The sequence below is a fragment of the Falco cherrug genome, chromosome 5 (genome assembly GCF_023634085.1).
Source record: "Falco cherrug isolate bFalChe1 chromosome 5, bFalChe1.pri, whole genome shotgun sequence".
Taxonomy (NCBI): Eukaryota; Metazoa; Chordata; class Aves; order Falconiformes; family Falconidae; genus Falco; species Falco cherrug.
Window position 1 is genome coordinate 38,357,816 of NC_073701.1, and position 21,158 is coordinate 38,378,973.

Genomic DNA, 21,158 nt, shown 5'->3' on the forward strand with positions numbered 1-21,158 from the left:
AAGAAAACCCTCTGGTCCATGAGAGAGCTGATTACGTCACTAACAAAAACACTCAGGAAACATGTCTGTGGCCACATGCAGCAACCTACAGGCAACGCAGCCTTCTAGAAAGCATGATATTAAATTATATTAACTGTGGTCCACACTTTTGGAAAAAGGTTTTGCAGCTAATTAATCTGAAAGCTACTGGTCTCAGCCTCTGCATCACCCATTTCTGCCAGGACACTGTGGAAGACAATTTTCCAAGTCTTCCAGTGGTTGTACTGACAGAGGGAATTGCACAAGGATACTCACCCTGCAGTTAGGAAGAGTTAGGAAGTGATGATTTTGACACACTAAATGATTTTGTGTAATTTATTTTCTTTTTTTTACTTTCTTTAGTATTCAGAAGATTGTTTATAACTGCCTCAGGAAACATAACCAGATCTCCAGGTATAAAGAACAAAGCAGACTTTGTAGAGGCAAATGGTGATATTAGCCACCAGCCTGGCAGGTCCACTACTGACAAACCTTCCAGTTAGTGCAGAGAGAGCTGTAATTCATTATTTTCATCCCAAAAGTGAACATGAACTCAATTAAAGCTAGTTTTGCCAGCTTTGTTGCATATATAATTGAGTGGCAAGTCTTTAATTTAACTCAGAGTAACAGTTTGAATGAAAATGGAATTCACAGTGATAATGATAATGGTAAAAAAGACTTGGTATGTATTTGGACACCTGTAATGTACACCTGTAGCATGAATATCTCAATCACATTTTGCCCTCAATTTATTCTGCCAAGAAGTATTCTGGAGGTGTTGCCTGAATTCTGTAAATTATATTTGGGAATGAAATTACATAAACAACTGTACAAATCTAAAACACAATCAATCATTTCTAAAAGGTAAACATGTTTGAACTGCATAATACTAATAACAGAATAATTTGCATGTACCATAGCTATATTGCTTTTATTCTGTGTAACTAACAGTTAAAAGCCCAACACACTCATTTTAAAAATAGCCTCCTAATGCTTTCAGTATTTATTCATTCACTTTACAAATACAGCTCAACATACTGCAATCAGCATGTATGTGAGGTCTGTTAGCAAAAGCGTGATATACACGGCAAAATGTCTAGATTCCTCATCTGAAGAAGGAAAACTTGACTATCGTTCATTTTTTCAAATAGTATACAAACATCTGGTTGGTAATGACTAACGCTCTCTTTGGCTTGCCGGACCCAGCTGCACGCCATCGAGCACTTCCCCATTCCAGAGGCTGCCAGCCGCCGGGAACGAGCCCGACGCCCCGCGCCCCGCGCTGCCCGTGGGACCGCGCTGCGGGGATGGCGCTGAATGAGGAGGAGGAGAAGGGCGAGAAGAAGGGCGGGCGAGAAGAAGGGCGGGCGAGAAGGGCGGGCGGGCCCTTCCGCGTTCTCCAGCAGCTGCACCAAGTCGCCTTCACGGAAGCCTAACGTCTAAGCGCTTCCCACCGGGGCCCCTCGTTGGCGATATCCCCTGCTGCGTAGGGCCGCTCACCCTGCTCCCTCTCGCACCGACCTGCGGGTAGCTCGGTGTGGACATGAAAGCGCTGAACGCTCGGTGCCCAGCCCAGAGGGCTGCACGGAGGAAGGGGCATCTGTCGGAAGCTCACTGTCCGAACAGACAAAGAAAACACGGAAACGTCACGGCTGAAACGGACAAAGAGACCGCGGCCGAGAAACCCGCGCTCTGCGGGCTCCCAACGAGCGGAAGCGGGGGCCGGCGGCGGGGCGGGGCGGCAGCGTGAGCGCGGCCCCGGATTGGCCGGATTTTGCCGCAGACCCGCGGGCAGCGGGGAGGGCCGGGGCCGGGGGCGCCGCCGCAGCCGCTCTCGCCACCGTCGGAGACCCGGCGCTGCCTCGCAACGGCCGCCCGCGCAGGGGGGCAGGGACGGGGCGGGTGGGTCAGGAAAGAAGCCGAAAGACGGGCCGGGGCAGCGCGCAGGGCGGCCGGGCGGCGGGAGGCGCGGGGCGGAAGCGCAGCCCCGCCCGCGACAGGCGGAGCCACCGGGCGCGTCGCGGGGGCCGGGGCCGGGGAGAGCGCCTCGGCCGCCGTCTCGCGGGAAGCCCGCGCCGAGCCGCGCGGGGACCGCCCGGGGGCGGCGGGCGGGGGCAAGGGCGGAGACTGGGGCCGAGCCCCCCGCCTCCGCGCCGCAGTCCTCAACCAGGTCGGCTCCCGGGGAATATACTGCGGCTCCACGGTGGCGGCGGCGTGCAGTGTGCGGCTGCAGTAACGCTGGCATGTCTGGCAGAGGCAAGGGCGGGAAGGGGCTCGGCAAAGGGGGCGCCAAGCGCCACCGCAAGGTGCTGCGCGACAACATCCAGGGCATCACCAAGCCGGCCATCCGGCGCCTGGCGCGGCGCGGCGGCGTGAAGCGCATCTCGGGGCTCATCTACGAGGAGACGCGCGGCGTGCTGAAGGTCTTCCTGGAGAACGTGATCCGCGACGCCGTCACCTACACCGAGCACGCCAAGCGCAAGACGGTCACGGCCATGGACGTGGTGTACGCTCTCAAGCGCCAGGGGCGCACCCTCTACGGCTTCGGCGGATAAACTTGAATTGCAAACGTTAACGCTGTCAAAATCAAGGCTCTTTTCAGAGCCACCCACATATTTCACAACGAGAGCTGTTCATTACTGAAATGGTTTGCAAACTTAACGGAGCTGTAACCTTAAAACACGAATTGTAATAAATTGAGAATTAAAAAACTGGAGCAAAATTCAGTCTTTATGAGCATCCTGAATAACTACTGCAAAGTGCCCAGTGTACTAAGAGCACACATGTTAAATAATAGCATTAGTAACTGTATTCAAGTGTGTTTTTTGTTTACCTATTTATGTAAGTTTTTTAGCTGGTGAAGATAGTACCCTCATCACAATAACTGCAAAGCAGAGTCATGTAGAATGCAGTGCTTAAGCCGTGACTATTACAGGATGGAAGTGTCTCTACGTTAAGATTTTCTACTCCAATAAAAATGGGACGATTACAATCCACTAATTTGTATAACTCCTTTATAAATGCCAAGGGATGCAAGGGCTATTTTCGATGTTCTTGAAGGTATAGTGAAGATCTTTGAAAGACACTTTTAAGGATGCCTGAGCCGGCTAAATCCGCCCCCACACCCAAGAAGGGCTCCAAGAATGCAGTGACCAAGATGCAAAAGAAAGGGGACAAGAAGCGCAAGAAGAGCCGCAAGGAGAGCTACTCGATCTACGTGTACAAGGTGCTGAAGCAGGTGCACCCCGACACGGGCATCTCGTCCAAGGCCACGGGCATCATGAACTCCTTCGTCAACGACATCTTCGAGCGCATCGCCGGCGAGGCCTCGCGCCTGGCGCACTACAACAAGCGCTCCACCATCACCTCGCGGGAGATCCAGACGGCCGTGCGGCTGCTGCTGCCCGGTGAGCTGGCCAAGCACGCCGTCTCCGAGGGCACCAAGGCTGTCACCAAGTACACCAGCTCCAAGTAGAGTGTCTCGGACCGTTACTTTTAACCCAAAGGCTCTTTTAAGAGCCACAAATTTTTTTGAGAAGGGCTGAATTGCCGTTTTTCTTGGGAGGTAGAAGGTATGTAAACAGCATATTGATTTGCACATTACTGAAAAATTAAGTACTTTTAGGTAACCAAAACATAGCTACTTAAAGGGCAGAGAGCTCTCAACAGTCAGACTAAGAGCCCCACACTCTAAGAGCTGCAAATCAAGTAACATTTTTTCCAAGTATAAAATCCTGCAGCTTTGAGCTATAAAATTGCACTTTACATAGTATTTCAGTAATGAACAGCTCTCGTTGTGAAATATGTGGGTGGCTCTGAAAAGAGCCTTGATTTTGACAGCGTTAACGTTTGCAATTCAAGTTTATCCGCCGAAGCCGTAGAGGGTGCGCCCCTGGCGCTTGAGAGCGTACACCACGTCCATGGCCGTGACCGTCTTGCGCTTGGCGTGCTCGGTGTAGGTGACGGCGTCGCGGATCACGTTCTCCAGGAAGACCTTCAGCACGCCGCGCGTCTCCTCGTAGATGAGCCCCGAGATGCGCTTCACGCCGCCGCGCCGCGCCAGGCGCCGGATGGCCGGCTTGGTGATGCCCTGGATGTTGTCGCGCAGCACCTTGCGGTGGCGCTTGGCGCCCCCTTTGCCGAGCCCCTTCCCGCCCTTGCCTCTGCCAGACATGCCAGCGTTACTGCAGCCGCACACTGCACGCCGCCGCCACCGTGGAGCCGCAGTATATTCCCCGGGAGCCGACCTGGTTGAGGACTGCGGCGCGGAGGCGGGGGGCTCGGCCCCAGTCTCCGCCCTTGCCCCCGCCCGCCGCCCCCGGGCGGTCCCCGCGCGGCTCGGCGCGGGCTTCCCGCGAGACGGCGGCCGAGGCGCTCTCCCCGGCCCCGGCCCCCGCGACGCGCCCGGTGGCTCCGCCTGTCGCGGGCGGGGCTGCGCTTCCGCCCCGCGCCTCCCGCCGCCCGGCCGCCCTGCGCGCTGCCCCGGCCCGTCTTTCGGCTTCTTTCCTGACCCACCCGCCCCGTCCCTGCCCCCCTGCGCGGGCGGCCGTTGCGAGGCAGCGCCGGGTCTCCGACGGTGGCGAGAGCGGCTGCGGCGGCGCCCCCGGCCCCGGCCCTCCCCGCTGCCCGCGGGTCTGCGGCAAAATCCGGCCAATCCGGGGCCGCGCTCACGCTGCCGCCCCGCCCCGCCGCCGGCCCCCGCCCGCCCCCGGTTTTGCTTTGGACGCTTCACGTGTTGCTTTCAAAATTTTTTAGCTATGTAATATTTGCCTGCATCGAGACCTTCTTCGGGTATATTCATAGAATCTTTTTCAGCCTTGTCCTCTTCTACCTACAGCTTCTTTCTGTTGCTAAGTCCTGCTACGTGTTGCTTAAAAGTGCACGGGAAGGAAACGCTCAAGCTACGTGATAAGACAAGGGATCTTTTTTAAAATGCAACGTAGTATTTCCTTCCTGTAACTTAAAACATGATTAATTTGGATTTGGGTTTTTTTCGTCACAGCACATGCATACACACACACACATATATTTGTCATACCTTTACTTATCAAAGATATTTTGGACCACTCTGAGAAAAGCTGAGAGCCTCAAGAATTATTTCAAGAGAATAGACCATAATGAAGCAGCACAGGTCACACCACCATATTCTGGGAATACTTCCTATTGGGGAAGCAAAAGACCTGGTTTTGCTCAGTACCTTAATGGAAAAAAAAGACTGTTACACTACTCTCACATTAATGCTTCAGTTATTTCCATGCTAAACACATGCCATTTAATATAGGAATGCTATTTGTATTTTTAAAGGTTAACAAAACCCCACAGATTAATGTTCTCATGTTACTAACTTCCCTGGTTTAGGGCAAACTTGCTTAAACTAATAAACTTTACTTCCTGAAACCGATTAATATTAAAATAATATATACTGAGATTAAATACAATTTCAAAATTAAAAACCTAAAATGGTTTTGGACTACTTGGGGGTTTCCTTTCTTCTTTTTAACTGTACAGGTTTTCACTAATTTATAGTGACTTTGGCAATAATAAATCATTTTCCCATTTAATAGAGGAATATTGAAATAAACATAAATAAGTCTTCAAGAAATGGGAAAATTAAAAATTTCTTGAAGATATCAAGGATTTTGTTATGGTGTGGTTTCTGTTTTAATTTGCATTTAGTCTTCATATTCTGAGAATTTATAGCATTATGAAAAAATCTTCACTGGCATAAATTTCTGTAACTTCTTAGGAAAACAAAAAAAAAAGTTTCAGTACTGCGCTCACACAGACGGACAGATACACACACACCTTCCTTATGTATTAATCATAACATATTATACAATAGGTTAAGAACTTTACCTCATTTTTTCCCTTTACCACCCCCCCTCATGCCCTAGAGTGTATAATAGATACATGTGCAAAAAGGAAGTTACTATCCTTTTAGAAGATAGACATTTTTAATGTATCTTTATATATATTACTTTTTCCAAACAGAGAAACATAAGGCAGAAAAGTGGGGTGTTTTTTTCCTTTCAATATCTGTTAACTTTTAGCTTTTCTTCCATTTCCTTCCTCACCAGACAAGCTTGTTCAAAACTCTTCAGCCTTCTTTTTAAAATTGTGCAAATCTATTGACAGAAACTATTTTATAATTCAGGCAACCACCAGTTTTGGAACTGTGACTTAAGTATTCAGTGAAGTGTCATAGCCTATTTGTTTGTTTTTCCCTTGATATGAGGCCCTCTTGACTTTTCTGGTTAGTCATCTTTTTATAAACACCACCAGCTAGCCTTCTATTTGATTCCTACATTTAAACTAGAGTCTCCTACAATTAAGTGATAGATCTGTTAGTATTGTGCTTGTCAGCCTCCAGTCAGATAAGCCTCTTACATTTACAGAGCAAAATCCATCAGCAACTCCAAAACCCAAATCGGAATGTTCAGTAAAGACAGCCATAGGATTGATGGATAAATGAAACACTTGTGGAAAAATATCTCAAGGAGAAGAAAGGGAGAATCATTCCTTTTGCAACAGCGAACACCAGGCAGGGTCTCATGGAGGGTCTCAGGAAAGGCCTGGGAGTGCTGCTTTGCATTTCTGTGGGACATGGGTGAGGGCAGCTCTGCTAGATAGTACAGTAGTGGAGTTCTGCATCTGTACTGGGGCAGTGTGGTAGATTAGTGAGAACTTTAAACTGTACTTTTAGTTAAACAGTTGATAAATATTAACTCTTAAATGTCATTTCGAAGGTATTTTTAAAAAAATTATAGGTATCAAACCAAACCCCCAAATACTCTTGAGGATACAAAGTATCAATATTTTGTAGTGTTCTTAAAATACAATGTATTTTGAAGAACTTTTAGTTTGGTCTTTCCCTGTTCATTCCAGGACCATCACACAGGTACATTTTACAGGGATAAATTAAGAACTTTGGATTTGGGCTAAGTCTAAAGATATCAGAAGTGACAGATACCTGAAAATGTATAACAACTGCACATACTCATGCACATACATACCAGCTGCTATGCAGTCCTCATAGCATGTAATCAGTATTTACTATTTCACATTAGACTGTTCATTTTATTTGTGTAGACTGCACTTATGCTGCTGCAAGGCGAACTCAAACTCTGCACACACCTGCCTAAACCAGCGAAACAGCAAGAACTGGCCTGGCAATGCTGCTTACACTGTGACAGTTTTCAGGCATTGAATGCAGAGGTGGAGTGACACGTTTGGTTTGCTGAAACTTTTGTGTTATATTGACCTAGGCTGATATTACCAGAGTAGTTTGGCAACCAACCCCTGCATTTTCTTTGGCATCTGTGTAATTACCTCTTAGACTTGTAAAATAATCTCTCCTGGAAGTGGACTAGTCCATATCCATGTAAAAAAGTTTAATTTTTTCCAGATATGTTCCTTTTCCCCAAAACAACAACAAATCTGGTTCTTTGCTTTGAAGTCCTTTAAAGTCAGCGTGAGCAATTTTGACAATGAGCTGGCTGACTGCACAAAAGTAAACAGAAATTCTCAAATGCTACTTATTGCATTGGTGCAGTGGGGATGTTGCCTGCTTTTCATGGACCATGAGTAGTCTAATACTGAAAATGTTGAGAGCTCAGCTCATTAAATCGGCATCTAAACCACACCAAGCTTTGCATTCAATTTTTGGCTGTTCCTGAAAGGCTGTGTCCCAGTGTTACCAAAAATCGTAACCAGGAATACTCTCCAAAGCAAATGACAGTTTATAATTTGCCATTGATTTATTGCAGTGCTGGGTGCGTGGGGGATTTTTCCTGCTAACACGCACACCAAGCTGTTAGAGGGTACACGTTATAGGAAGTAGAGTACTTGCATATTCATAGCACATTACATATTTCATTTCATGCACAGGATTGGTTACAAGTTTCTTGCTTCCAATGCAAGTGACCTACGCATGCTCCCAAAGCGGGGGTTTGCCCTCTTGGGGGGAGGGGGCTGTATTTGAGTTGAAGGTTGCGATCTCCCACTACCACAATTAATTTTGTCCTACTTCCAACTAATTTCCTGTGGGCTGCAACACGTTATTCAGCTTGTCTTCTCTTGTAGCCAGAACTTTCTTACTTGAAGGCTTCCTTCTGCATCATTTAGGTAACTGTGATCTTACTATGTGTTGTTTCCAAAGGTTGACTCCCACAATCAAGTAGTCCTTCATACATCAGTTTTGATGGCTTGAGAGAGCGGGTCATCTTAACTTAAACTTTGTGCATATACTTGTTTAACATATAGTTAATTCAGGACTTTAGGCAACACCAGAAACCATTCTTCTTCCCTTTTCCATCATGCTTCTTACACCATGCATTAAGCTCTGCATCGACATGCACATTAAAACATTGGCATATTATGCTAAGATTCATGTGTGAGCACACTGAACACTTAATGAAAATTATCTCATGTGCCCTCTGGAACAATTTCTTCCTTACTAATGGCCTCACAGACTGAAGCTTTACAGATCAGCATTTTGTATAACTTCACTGGTCCATCTCAGTGGTGTGTTTGGGCTAAAAAAACCCAAACAAACATACACAAAAAAAAACCCAAACCAAAACAAAAAACAAACAGAAAACCAACACCACACACAAAAAAAAACCCCAACCAAATAAACCATCCCACAAGTGCAGAGAGAAGGGGGGTGGTCATAACCATCTCAAATACTCATTATACAGGGGAGGCAAGGAAATACTGGAAGGTCTTTAGAAATGTATAATGATGGGTCAGTATAAAGGGTAAATATCAAAGCAAAAAGGATACACAGGAGATTTGAGCAGTTTTTTGAATTTCTAAACTACATTTCAGAACCACATGTGCATCAGAACAGATAACAGAGCACAGTATAGTCTCTGCTGATGTATAAAGGTGGAGCCATCAATCCTAGTAACACATTTTCTTCCCAGTTCTATGCTAGCAACTTGTCAGTGTTTAGGGGTAAAACAGCCTAGAAGACAGGGAAGTTGTTCTGGAACTGAAGCATACACTACAATTGCCTGGAAGCTGAATAACAAATCGTTATTTCTCCATGATTAATTGTTAACTGATATTAAGAAAAATCCCACATCATCTAGACATTGATGTCCTGCAGCAAAGCTCAGTGCAAGAACTGAAAAGGAATGGAAAGCATTATTTTAAAGCAAAAGTGATTTCACTTGTGCATCCTGATATTGTATGAATTCACTTTAGGATAGAATAAGCCTTGTAGTTAAAATATATTGAATATAAGAAATATATTCTAATGAAACTAGTAGTTGCACAACCAAAGCGGCTATGAAATCCTCTGTACAGCCCTGTACCAAGGCTAAGAACTTATATTTACTCAAAGAATGTAGGTATAGTAATTAGGCCATGTAACCATAGTCTGAAAGAAATAATTAATGAATAACTGATCAAAGGAGGAGTCTGTTTCTCTTTCTTTAACTTTCTCTAACAAGGGGCCTGTTTAAAAGTTACCTAGAGGGAGCAAGTAAAAGAAACAAGCAGAAGAAACAGATGTCGACAAGGACATAAATTAGCTCAGACCCATAAGAACACTGCAAACTTGCAAGACCCATCACATACCAGGCAAAAGGTGAAAAGTACCATGAGGAAGACCTACTTCCTCCCAGAGACCACTGCCCACAATTCTTGGAGGAATTTGCGCAAGCACGAAGGACTGATAAGCTAATTAACACACGAAGTGAGGGTAGGCGGGATTAGGTAATGAATATGTATAGGTGTTAATTGTTTGTCTTATTGTATAAATATAAACTTATTAGTTACTTTAAACATGCACGTTAGGCGGAAGGGTTCCCCGTGCATCCGGCGCTGCCAATAAAGGATACTTAGTCACTAAGAAATTTTGACTTCGTTCTTTAAATCAATCTGGTGACCCAGGTGAGATACTTCTCTGCCGGGCTGTAGGACCCGCTGGGGATAGGACTCCCCAGGGTACCCCCAGGATTTCCCAGAGGGACTCCTTGACTCAACGGATCACTGCGGCGGCAGACAAGGACCCCATTGCTGTAAGTGACGGTATTCTTTATTTTGGTTTGTTTGTTTGGTAGACCGGTCATTTGGAACTGCCCGTAAGTCAAAAGTTAAACTTCTGCAGGGTGGTGTATACTTTTGTGGCTAGCACCTTAAGTATACGTTTGGTTGGCATTAAATTGCAGTTTGGAGCCTGGCAAGTTCACCTATAGGGCTCGTTTGGTACGGTCTCACTTATTACGGTTTTCTGACTTATTGGGCATGGAAATTTGACTCTGATTATCGATATTGTGATTTTGGCTATATTCTTGGTAATCTTGCTTTTTACGGTTTTTTGACGTATTGGATGTGGAATTTGGCTCTGATTATTGTTATTGTGATATTGGCTATACTCTTGGCAATAATAGTGGAGTTTTGATGTTGCTGTAGAAAGGTACCTGCATGTTGCATTTTTTAAGTGTTAAGTGTATTCTGTTAGTGTGAAGTGGAAAATGGGAGGAAAACAAAGTGGTGGGATTTCAAAGAAAAGCCCTTTAGGATGTGTTTTGAGTCACTGGAAGGATATTGGAGGATCTGCTGGTGGAAATGTGAATAGGAAAACATTGATAAAATATTGTAATCAATGGTTGCCGCTTTATAAGCTGGAATGTGGAGAAAAGTGGTCTTTTAATTAATAATTGTTATACGCATTTATGCTAGAAATGTGAGAACATTTCTGTATTAAGTATATTATAAATTGTCTTGAACATCTGAGGGGTGAATGTGAACCTCTATATGTTTTAAAGTGTATATGGTGTAAAGAATTATTATATGGTGGGGACAAGAAACTGAATGCCCTAACTGTAAGGTTTGGACGCCCTGGGATAAGAGAGAAAGCTGTAACTGAAATTAGAGTGGTCTATGGCTGGGATAGCGATTGAGATAACAAAGTGGTGGAATAGTAAGAAAGAGTCTGTTGGGATGTGTTTTAAGTCACTGGAAGGAAATGGCGGGGGGGGTGGGTGCAGCCTCGGGAACCGTGAATAAGAGAACTTTTGTAAGTACTGTAATCAGTGGTGGCTCCTGTATAAGTTGGGGGACTGAGAGACATGGCCCTTAAATGGGACACTGAATTATAATGTTTTATTACAGTAAATGTTATACTTCATCCCATTTTCCTCTCGCCTCAAGAAATGTGTGCTGATATGTTTCTGTGACAGGAGGAGTGTGGGATTAACACCACCTGATCTTTGATTATGGCTCTAGAAAAGGATTAAAAAAAAAACAAACAAAAAACCCCAAACAAACAAAAAAACCCACCAAACCCACAAAGAAACAACAAAAACAAAAAACCTGAGACCTAAACTAAAAGGATGTTCCCGTTGAAATATTTGTGTAAAAAAAAAATTAAATTAAATTAAATTAAAAAAAAAAAAAAAAAGAGAGCTCAGGTTGTGGTTCCTTCTGTGGAGCAACCAGAATGAAACACGTTTGTTATAAATTGAGACCACAACGGATCATAATCCAATTAAAATTTTATTAATTATAGCAAGTAGAATATGAGCAAAAACAGCGCTGGACGACAGGGGAGTCTGCGCTCCGCCAACTGCCATACTGAGCAGTTCAAACAGTCCCTTTTTATACATCTTTACTTCCGTGTTCATGAGGTAGTGGAGGCATGCTTCAGTTGTTGTTAGGGGGTCGTTTTCTGCCTCCTGGTGGTCGTTGAGGCCGACGTAAGAAGTCTTCCTCCTTCGTCCCATAGTTGACCCCTCACTCATATGTCCTTATATGGGGTTGTTTGTCCTGCTTCTGTCGGTTCCTGGATATCTGGTGGTTATCTTATCTTGCGCAAGAGGTATCTGGTTTAGTTTGTGTAAGCGATTGCGGTTATCTTATCTTTTGTTGCCTAACCTTTACATTGGGTTTAACATAAATCTTAATAAACAATACCCTAGTCCATAGCTTCTCACACGTTGTAAGATAAAATTTATACTAATGTATGTAAGATCTGAAGCAGGGGGTGGGTGGGGGGTGGAGAGTCAAAGACCGTGTGAAAGTGTTAGTATTGGAATGAGTTTGTACAACCCCCCGTACCCCCTCGAAGGTGCGGCTGAATCCTGCTGGACGCACGGCAGGGTGTTTGCTGTTTGCCCGCGAAAGCTGATACGTAAGAACACAGACTTAAAGCAACAAGTAACAGTTTTGCGTTCAGGGTAAGAAAGAGTTAAAACAGAAGCGCTGTTGCAGAGGCAGGCTTGTGTAACCTGAAGAGCAGGAAGAGCATCTCCTGCCCCCAGTCCTCCTGATGGTGAGGAGGAGGGGGTTGCTGTTGCTGACGATTAAGCAGAAGGACCTGACAATGTCACCCCAATTGCTGCAGCATTTGCAGTACAACAGGACCGGTAACGGCCCCTTTAGGGCAGACAGTGGGTCTGAGCAGAATAAAGGTGAATCTTTGATGGGGAAATTTAGATGTTTGAAAGTTGGTTGTGAATAGGACTGGATAAAGTTTCGAGTTGATTGTTACTAGGTAATTGTGATGTAGAAAAGTTTGTGAATACAAAACCAACTTATTTGGTGTTAAACTTCAGTGAAAAGAATTTGTTACAGTTGTGGGAGCTGCTGGCCACCAGGAAAATATCCTGAAACCTTTAAAGTACAAACCAAGAAAACAAATAAGAATGCCAAATTCACCAAAATCTTTGTTGGGATGAGATTTATTAGAACATCTAGACCTTTAAAGAAGGGGAAATGAAACCAAAAGTTAAAAATGATCAATTTATTAAAATGTTGAGCTTATCTTTAATTCAACAGAAAAGTGGAAGAGAGGACCTCCCTGAAGTAAAAGAAATCTTTAACCAGGTATATCTGGAAATAAATTCCAGGTAAGGCGAAAAATGCTTTCCCTGTTACAGTAAAAATGATAAGCGGGAGGCCTGCCTAGTTCAGGTAAAACAATATCCTGTGGTCAGCAGGGCTGTGGGGGTTATTGGCATAAAAACTAAAATAAAATACACTCTGTAATAGTTCTACTAATGTAAATCTGTGTGTTTTACCATGACTGACTTGTTATGGGATGCCAGATGAAACTCTGCACTGACAACAAAGTACAAGGAATAAGGTTGGTCAAGTGCCTCCTGCCACAATCAAGGGCAAGATTGGGTTGGCCTCTGTGTTTGCCACCAAGAAGAATCTTGAGCTCTGCTGTTGGCTGCAACCCAGTAGGCGTTGAGCGGTGGGAACATATGCCATGCCAGACCTTGATATGAGGAATGACCCCCTCCGTTATAAGAGGGTCATCCAGGAAGGAAGAACATAAGATGACCCATTGAGGCACTGATCTGGAAATTGGAAACTGCCTGGCCAACCATGAGGCCAGACAAGTAGCAGAGGATGTAGGAAAGGAGGAATTATCCTTAATACCAGATGGTAAAATCCAAACTATAAGTACAGATCAGGAGCCAAACTATTCTAAAGAAAACTTAAAGCTAATTCAGGACATGAATGATAAAATAAGTGGACTTATTTGAGGGATGGTCGTATAGTGGTACCATCCAATTTAATATGGACCACAGCCCTAACAGAACATAATAAGACGCACTGGGGAGCTGATAATTTATGTAAAAGTCTAAATCAGAAATTGATAGGGCGGAACCTGTATACTGTAATAAAACAGGTGATAAAATAAAACAGCAATGTGAAATGTGTTTGAAAATTAGCCAGGGCAACAGTGACAAGTTGATTTTTCCAAACTCCCAAGAAAAGGGGGGTACCAATATTTATTAAATGAATGGACACCGCAACGTATCATACAGTATTATGCACCTGCAACTTGGAATCCTAATGAACTCATTAGCGGTGCTCAAGAACCTATCTACAATCTGAATAGTGTCATTCCTCTACAAGCTGTCTTGGAAATTATTACTAATCAAACAGCTAAAGCTCTTGATGTGAAATGCAATTTATCAACACAGGATGGTTCTCGATTACCTGCTAGCTGAAGAAGGAGGTGTTTGTGGTAAATTATTTGTTTCCAATTGTTGTTTGAAAATTGATGACAATGGTGAGGTAGTTAAACAAATCACATCAGAGATAGGGAAGTAGCCCCTATTCCAGTCCGAACTTGGAAAGACGAATATTGACTTGTTTTCCTGGCTTCTCAGGAGCCCCCGGGTAAAATGAATCCTATTTTATTTGTTATGTGGATTAGCCACCTTATTGTTTTTGCCATGTGCTGTTCCATGTTTTATAAGGTTAATTCAACACATTATAACTAACATGCAATTTGCCATTATGGTTTCACCCGATGGCGTTAAACAAATTTGAGTAGTATGCCAAAATGTACACACAATAACAATTTACTAGCCAACGGGAATTTGGAAACAATTGACTCTTAACAATTCAGATAACAATGTAGGCTGAGTAAGAATAAAAATAGAATAACAGCAAAAACAACCACCAGGAACGCATAGATGAGGATATGGTAATGACTTTTATACTTTTCCACCTCTGCCATAAGTTCTTGATGTGTGACAGCAGAAAAACACACCCTCTGCCTAAACAACAGGAAGAAAAAAAAAGTTTCATTCCCCTTTCCAATGAACCATATAGGTTAAACGTTTTGAGAACACTCACCATACAGAATGTTCAGAGGGGGAAATGTGCACTCTAGACCCTTCTTCCCTGGCAGGTGATGTGGCGGTCTGGTGGTGAGAAAACATTACATTGAAAACAGGGACCTATTGTTTGACCATAGTGCCATAAATGTTACCATTAATAGACTTACTGGAGTGGTAAGGTCAGGAAATGGGTTTGGGACTTCATCTAGACATGCAGTAGCCATGTTTTTATCACACACATGATCTGTGTATACCTTTGAACATGCGCATACACAATTTTAAAGCCCCATGGAATGTGTTGGAAAAATCGTGAAAGACCGCACATGCAAAATCCCTATAGTCTACCCATGACAGTGATGCATGTAAAAAAAAGTGTTAAGTAATAATAAAAATCAATATTATTTAAATGAACTATAAACACTATATTTTAAGTGAAACATATAGCTATAAGTGTTGGGTTTAGGTTTTGGTTTTGTAGGTTATTATTATATGTATTACCCAACCCTTTGGATTTATTTTGAAAACTGTGTGTTTGATGCAAAGTAACTTCAATGAACCATTTGACAATTAGTAAACAACAAATAACAATTTATTAACAAACATGAACTAGAACAGAATAACAGTCCAGCAAAGTCTCATGTAATGTGAAAACAGATTTCTTCACTTGTGAATCCAGTATTTCTCTTCACAAAGTGATGAAGATGAACAGAAAAGAACAAGTCGCTTGGATCCATTATTCAAGAGTAAAGAAAACTCCTGAGAAATCATGGGCCGTTGCCTCGGCAGGACCCACAGAACTACGATTCTTCAGGTCATAATTATAGTCAGATGTTTGCCAAATTTGTACTTAACTCTGTGGAATAATAATGTACATTTATCCCTGGTACAAGGCATATCTCAGGCTCTGAATAAAACTGATTGTTGGATATGTACACATCTGCCTGAATATGGAGAAAAGGGTATATCATTGATTGGAATTCCATTACCTAGGAATAAATCTTGGGAAAAACTGTGGGGAAAATACCTCTTCGAGTATTGAAAATGATGAAATTTTGAAATTAGAGATAAATAGTCCTAAGGTGCAAGAGTCATACTATACGTGTGTTCAGCGATGTAATCCACCCAAAGGATTGGGAAACATGGACTGTAACCCTGTGACCTATGTAGGAAATCAAACTTCTTATAATACAACTTTAAATATTGGTACCTCTATTTCTGTTAACTCCACAGCTTGGCCAATACCGGAAGGAAGAGGATGGTACTGGCTGTGTAATGATACAGCCTGAAAGATATTACCAAAAAAACAGATGGGAACATGTACCTTAGGAGCAGTAGTTCCTAACATGACGTTACATGATTCTTTGTCAAAAGGATACCTGAGAAATCATATGCGGAGAATTAGACGAGTAATCAAAAATTCTTTAATAGAAAAGCCAAGTGCTTTTCATAGCTTTCCCAATGGTTTATCCTGTGGTTAGGAGTAAGTGAACTGAAAAAAAAAAAATAGTCAATATATCAGCAATGATAGAAAACTTGGAAAACAAAACAATCGATGCTATAAAGACATAGCAAATAGAAGTATCTAGCTTGTCACAAGTGGAATTACAGAACAGAATGGCTTTGTATTCATTATTGGCTGCTCAAGGGGGAGTATGTACAATTATTAATACCAGTTGTTGTATATACATAGATCAGAGTGGAAGAGTTTCCACTGATTTAGAAGAAATTTGGTAACAAACCAGAGTATTGCACGAGATTACAAAAGATGATCTTTCTTGGGGATTTGAAGAAATGTGGAACAAGCTGACTTCTTGGTTACCTGACCTTCAATGGTTGAAGCAGATATTTGTTGTAATAATTTTTATAGTATTTGGAATATTTGTATGTATATTATTTAAGTGTATGCTTTGGTGTTTGAATACAAGTAGATACATATGATGCAAAGGAATTTGCATGTACCTAGAAAAGGGGGGAATGATATTGTATGAATTCACTTTAGGATAGAATAAGCCTTGTAGTTAATGAATATAAGAAATATATTCTAATGAAACTAGTAGTTGCACAACCAAAGCGGCTATGAAATCCTCTGTACAGCCCTGTACCAAGGCTAAGAACTTATATTTACTCAAAGAATGTAGGTATAGTAATTAGGCCATGTAACCATAGTCTGAAAGAAATAATTAATGAATAACTGATCAAAGGAGGAGTCTGTTTCTCTTTCTTTAACTTTCTCTAACAAGGGGCCTGTTTAAAAGTTACCTAGAGGGAGCAAGTAAAAGAAACAAGCAGAAGAAACAGATGTCGACAAGGACATAAATTAGCTCAGACCCATAAGAACACTGCAAACTTGCAAGACCCATCACATACCAGGCAAAAGGTGAAAAGTACCATGAGGAAGACCTACTTCCTCCCAGAGACCACTGCCCACAATTCTTGGAGGAATTTGCGCAAGCACGAAGGACTGATAAGCTAATTAACACACGAAGTGAGGGTAGGCGGGATTAGGTAATGAATATGTATAGGTGTTAATTGTTTGTCTTATTGTATAAATATAAGCTAATTAGTTACTTAAAGCATGCATGTTAGGTGGAAGGGTCCCCCGTGCATCCAGCGCTGCCAATAAAGGATACTTAGTCACTAAGAAATTTTGACTTCGTTCTTTAAATCAATCCTAAAACAGATACATACCCAAAAGACCAAGTTTGCAAAAGGGCAGGGCGGTATTGCTTTCAGGGACAGGCAGGACAAGGAATGCTTGCTATGAGCCCTCAGCAGCTCTCCAGGGAGGGGGAGGTGCTGGCTACAATGTGGTCATCTTTGAATGGCCTCTTGTGCAGTTTAGAAGCTAACAGCAATTCTATTCTTCTGTCTCTTCAACATCTAAGACTTCTGTAAGCATTGGAATTCACTCACCACTGGTTGTCTCTATAGCAGAATGCCTTATTGGTCCAGGACTGATCATTATCTTCCTCTCCTCTCAATTGCTTTCCTTTATACTGCCCCTTGCTTTATGCTCTGCTTTGTTTTCACAGCCTGGGTGTCCCAGACAAGCTGCAGGTAGAAATTTGGGGCTCTTTATTACTATCTAGGTGCAACTGACACCCTCCATACTTACAGCTGTGCTTCTTCTCTTCTTTCAGACACTTGCATATACTAATTCCAGAGTTTCAGGAATACATCGGTTTTCACATTTTTGGACAAGTATATTTTTTCCCCATCTCAGTATTTCAATTACTAAAGCTGTATGAGTACTAATTGGAGCTGTAAAGGCCACCACTCTTTCATGAGTGTTTAAGGCTTTGGAGTTTGGCAGTTACAGAATAGTGAAGTGTTCACCAGAAGTAAGGACTTTGCAACACTGCTGCATACTGCAGCTCTGTACAGTCAACTAGGACAGTAAGACACACGCCTAGAGTAGGAGGTGATTTTTCATACAGACTGCAACCTAGATGCTTAGGGACTTCGCCACAGTGCTGTCCTACAAGCAGGACCTGTTGCTGAATAAAGGAGATTAGAGAGCCTGGAAATGTCTTCGCTCCTGGACTTTCACATTACAGAGAGCTCTATGGCTACAGTTCTTTGTGGTCTATATTGTGTTACATTTCCCTAACTTTTAAGAAGGCATGGAAATGTTTGTTAGACCCAATTTTAGAACTAGGGCAATGCATCTTTTACAGTATACTGTAGAACTATACACAGTTTTACAGGACACTAGAACACCAATAATTTTTAGTTCAAAGAGTTTGTCTCTCAGAGCCAACATGACCAGTTGTGCTTAGTTTTCATCTACCAGCTGCTTTTCATAACATTTGGTTTGATTTGTTTATATATGTTCCTTGAGTAGGTTGCCTTTTTATTACTATCATGTTACTTCAGTCAAAGGGGAATCTATTCTCAGCGAAGCTGTTACTACCAGTTCATAGTGTTACAGAAGAAATTTGGTTACCTGTTTTCTCCGCTGAATTGTCTCATTTTGCATTAGTAGCTTAACACTAGTAGCTAAAGTAGTTAAAGCCTTAAGCTGCAAGAGCTGACCAGAAGTAAACTTTGAGAAAACTAATGCTGCTAACACAGACTAGCTTAATCTGGCAGATACTAGCAGAATGAAGATAAGGACCAAGGAAACAATTCCAAGAGAATGAGGTAACTTCAGAAGGCAGCCAGCCCAGCAACAGTGAAAACCAATAAGAAATCAAGAGACCAAGAAGCAAAATTAAGTGATTGGACTTGAGGATCAAGTGCTGGGTGCTGCAGGTGTAGCTGAGGGGCATGATCTGTTGCAGGGGTACCTCTCTGGAGGCAACTAGCTCAAGTTGTAACCTGAGAACTAGTAACAGAAGAATTGGAAACCTTCACCCAGACCACACATGAATCAGCAGGATCCAAGGACTGGACCTTGTTATGGTGGCCAATGTACCTAAATCCCTAACAGCAGTAGCTGACAAGCAGTACTTCCTGAAGCTCAACAATATGTAATATGAAATCTTAGCAAGTGTTCATACCATTATGACAATGTCTGTACATCTACAGTCTGAAAGGTGCTTATATCCAGTTGAAAACACAGTATGATTCAAAGGTGGAGGAGAAGAGGATAAGATGCAGCAAGGCAGTACTGCCCAGGCTAGTAGGAGAGCTGAGACTGGCTGAGCTCAGACTTCACTGATCCTGATTACTGAAGACTGTAACAAACAGGTGATTCGCTTGTGAAGCAGCCCTGAAAAGGGATGTGCAAATGAAGAGAATGTGATAGGATGTTTAGGGTTTATCTTTAAGTACTGCCTAGCATGGAAACCACCATATCACCCTTAAAGTTTTTTACGCTACAAGTTAATTCAAAATTTTAAAACCTCAACTCTTTTCATATGGATACATCTGTTCAGAGTTTTTCAGAAACTAGTAAGAGTCAAGCAGGGCTAATATTTTTGTACTAGAAAGATGCTTTCAGAGTTTTTTATGCATTTTTGATGAAAGGAAGTATTTCACCAGGGCCTCAGTGGTTATGGTCCATCTTACCCTTCCATCTGACAGGAAGTACATCCTTCCAAGCAGTGATCTGAGCCAGACCATACCAACAGAGTGCCTGGTCTGCTCAGAGGACAGCAGAACAGCCAGCAAGTCTTAGCAAAGATCTTACTCAGCATCACAAGTCACCAACAAAAGCACCCTATACCACTACCAGTTTGCAAGCTGGTCCTCAGCTGGGCAGCACTCTGGTCTGCTCATCTCATTACTTTGCTTCTACCTAGCCACATTGATTTACTCACTCTCCCCTGCAAAAAACACCAAAATACTGCTAGATCTTACTGGTATCAGAGGAAACTCCACTTTTACTGTCACTTGGAACTAGTATATCTTACACCAAGTCACCTGTGTGTCTTAGATTAAAAAAAGTTTTATATCAAAAACTGTCTATGGCAAATACAGCTTCATTTCTAAATCATGGTATGTTTGGGTTTTGCTTTAGCAAATACCTTCCAGGATATACTCTACATCAGATTTAATTGATCAATTTTATTCTGAATTTTGTGGCAAGTACTTCAAATCCTTAAGCACTTTATCTTTGCTTAAAATGCTCAATTTTAAATGCTCTTGATACCCATACCTTATAAAAGGATTCCTCCCAAACTTACATCCAATTTGGGATTTCGGCTGTTTCTCTTTACAGTTAACTCATCACCATATGCAAACTGATAGGAATAGGATTCCAGACAGGATTTATCACTTCTGTAAGGTAAGACCAAAGCCTACTACTACTGTATTAAGATACAATCAGTCTACCACTGTTCCCCATATCACTACTACAGTCATCTGCAGCTATTAAAGACTTTTAAAATCCACATAATTCTTCCCAATTTCTAGTCTGGTCCACTAGGACAAGCTATGCTAGGTTATTATTAATGTCTTTTCAAGACATAACACCCCAAAACTACCTCAGACTCAGGCATTATAATTGTGAGTTCATATGAGCTCACCCTTCTTGCAGAAGCCTTGCACAACTGTTTCCTTCTCAGTTGATGGGGGTGTTAGTGGTTTTCACAACTCAAGCATGCAATTGTCCAAATAGTACTATATTTAATAGGACAGGCCAAGATCTTCAAAAGACTAGAGGAAAAATGACAGATTAAGCGAAATATAACCTGTTTCCCTGTGTCACTCCTCCAAAAATAATTTCTTGTGCATGCAAGAAAGCATAGTTTTTGACCCAAATTTCTGCTGGGATTTAAGTATTCTGACTGTTTGCTTATGAATTAATCACCTAGTATACAAAAATAAAAAATATTTTACTTGATTTAATTAATAGTAGTAACATATGTAAACGGGTTTAGATAAATAGATCTCTTGCTATCACAGACAGTAAGAAGAAATTAGTTTGCTTTCACTAAGACTCATTTCTGCAATCACACTGCTGATCATCTACTGTAAAAAAAAATTCATCTGTTCTGAAAAACGCAAATCCTATGTCAAGGAACAAAAGGGGGCTGTATGTATGAATAAATCGCATAGTACTGTAGGAATTAAGACAATCTATTTCCGACACATTAGCCC

General features: G+C 42.5%; 2 protein-coding genes across 2 annotated transcripts; both read left to right on the plus strand.

Moving 5' to 3' along the window:
- Positions 1–2,005: 2,005 nt before the first annotated feature.
- On the plus strand, positions 2,006–2,829 carry LOC102056441 (histone H4). Its single transcript, XM_005441311.4, has one exon. The coding sequence runs from the start codon at positions 2,262–2,264 to the stop codon at positions 2,571–2,573; it is 312 nt and encodes a 103-aa protein (XP_005441368.1). The 5' UTR covers positions 2,006–2,261; the 3' UTR covers positions 2,574–2,829.
- A 268-nt stretch (positions 2,830–3,097) lies between these two features.
- On the plus strand, positions 3,098–3,558 carry LOC102056277 (histone H2B 1/2/3/4/6-like). The gene has a single exon (XM_005441310.4). The coding sequence runs from the start codon at positions 3,113–3,115 to the stop codon at positions 3,491–3,493; it is 381 nt and encodes a 126-aa protein (XP_005441367.1). The 5' UTR covers positions 3,098–3,112; the 3' UTR covers positions 3,494–3,558.
- Positions 3,559–21,158: the final 17,600 nt, after the last annotated feature.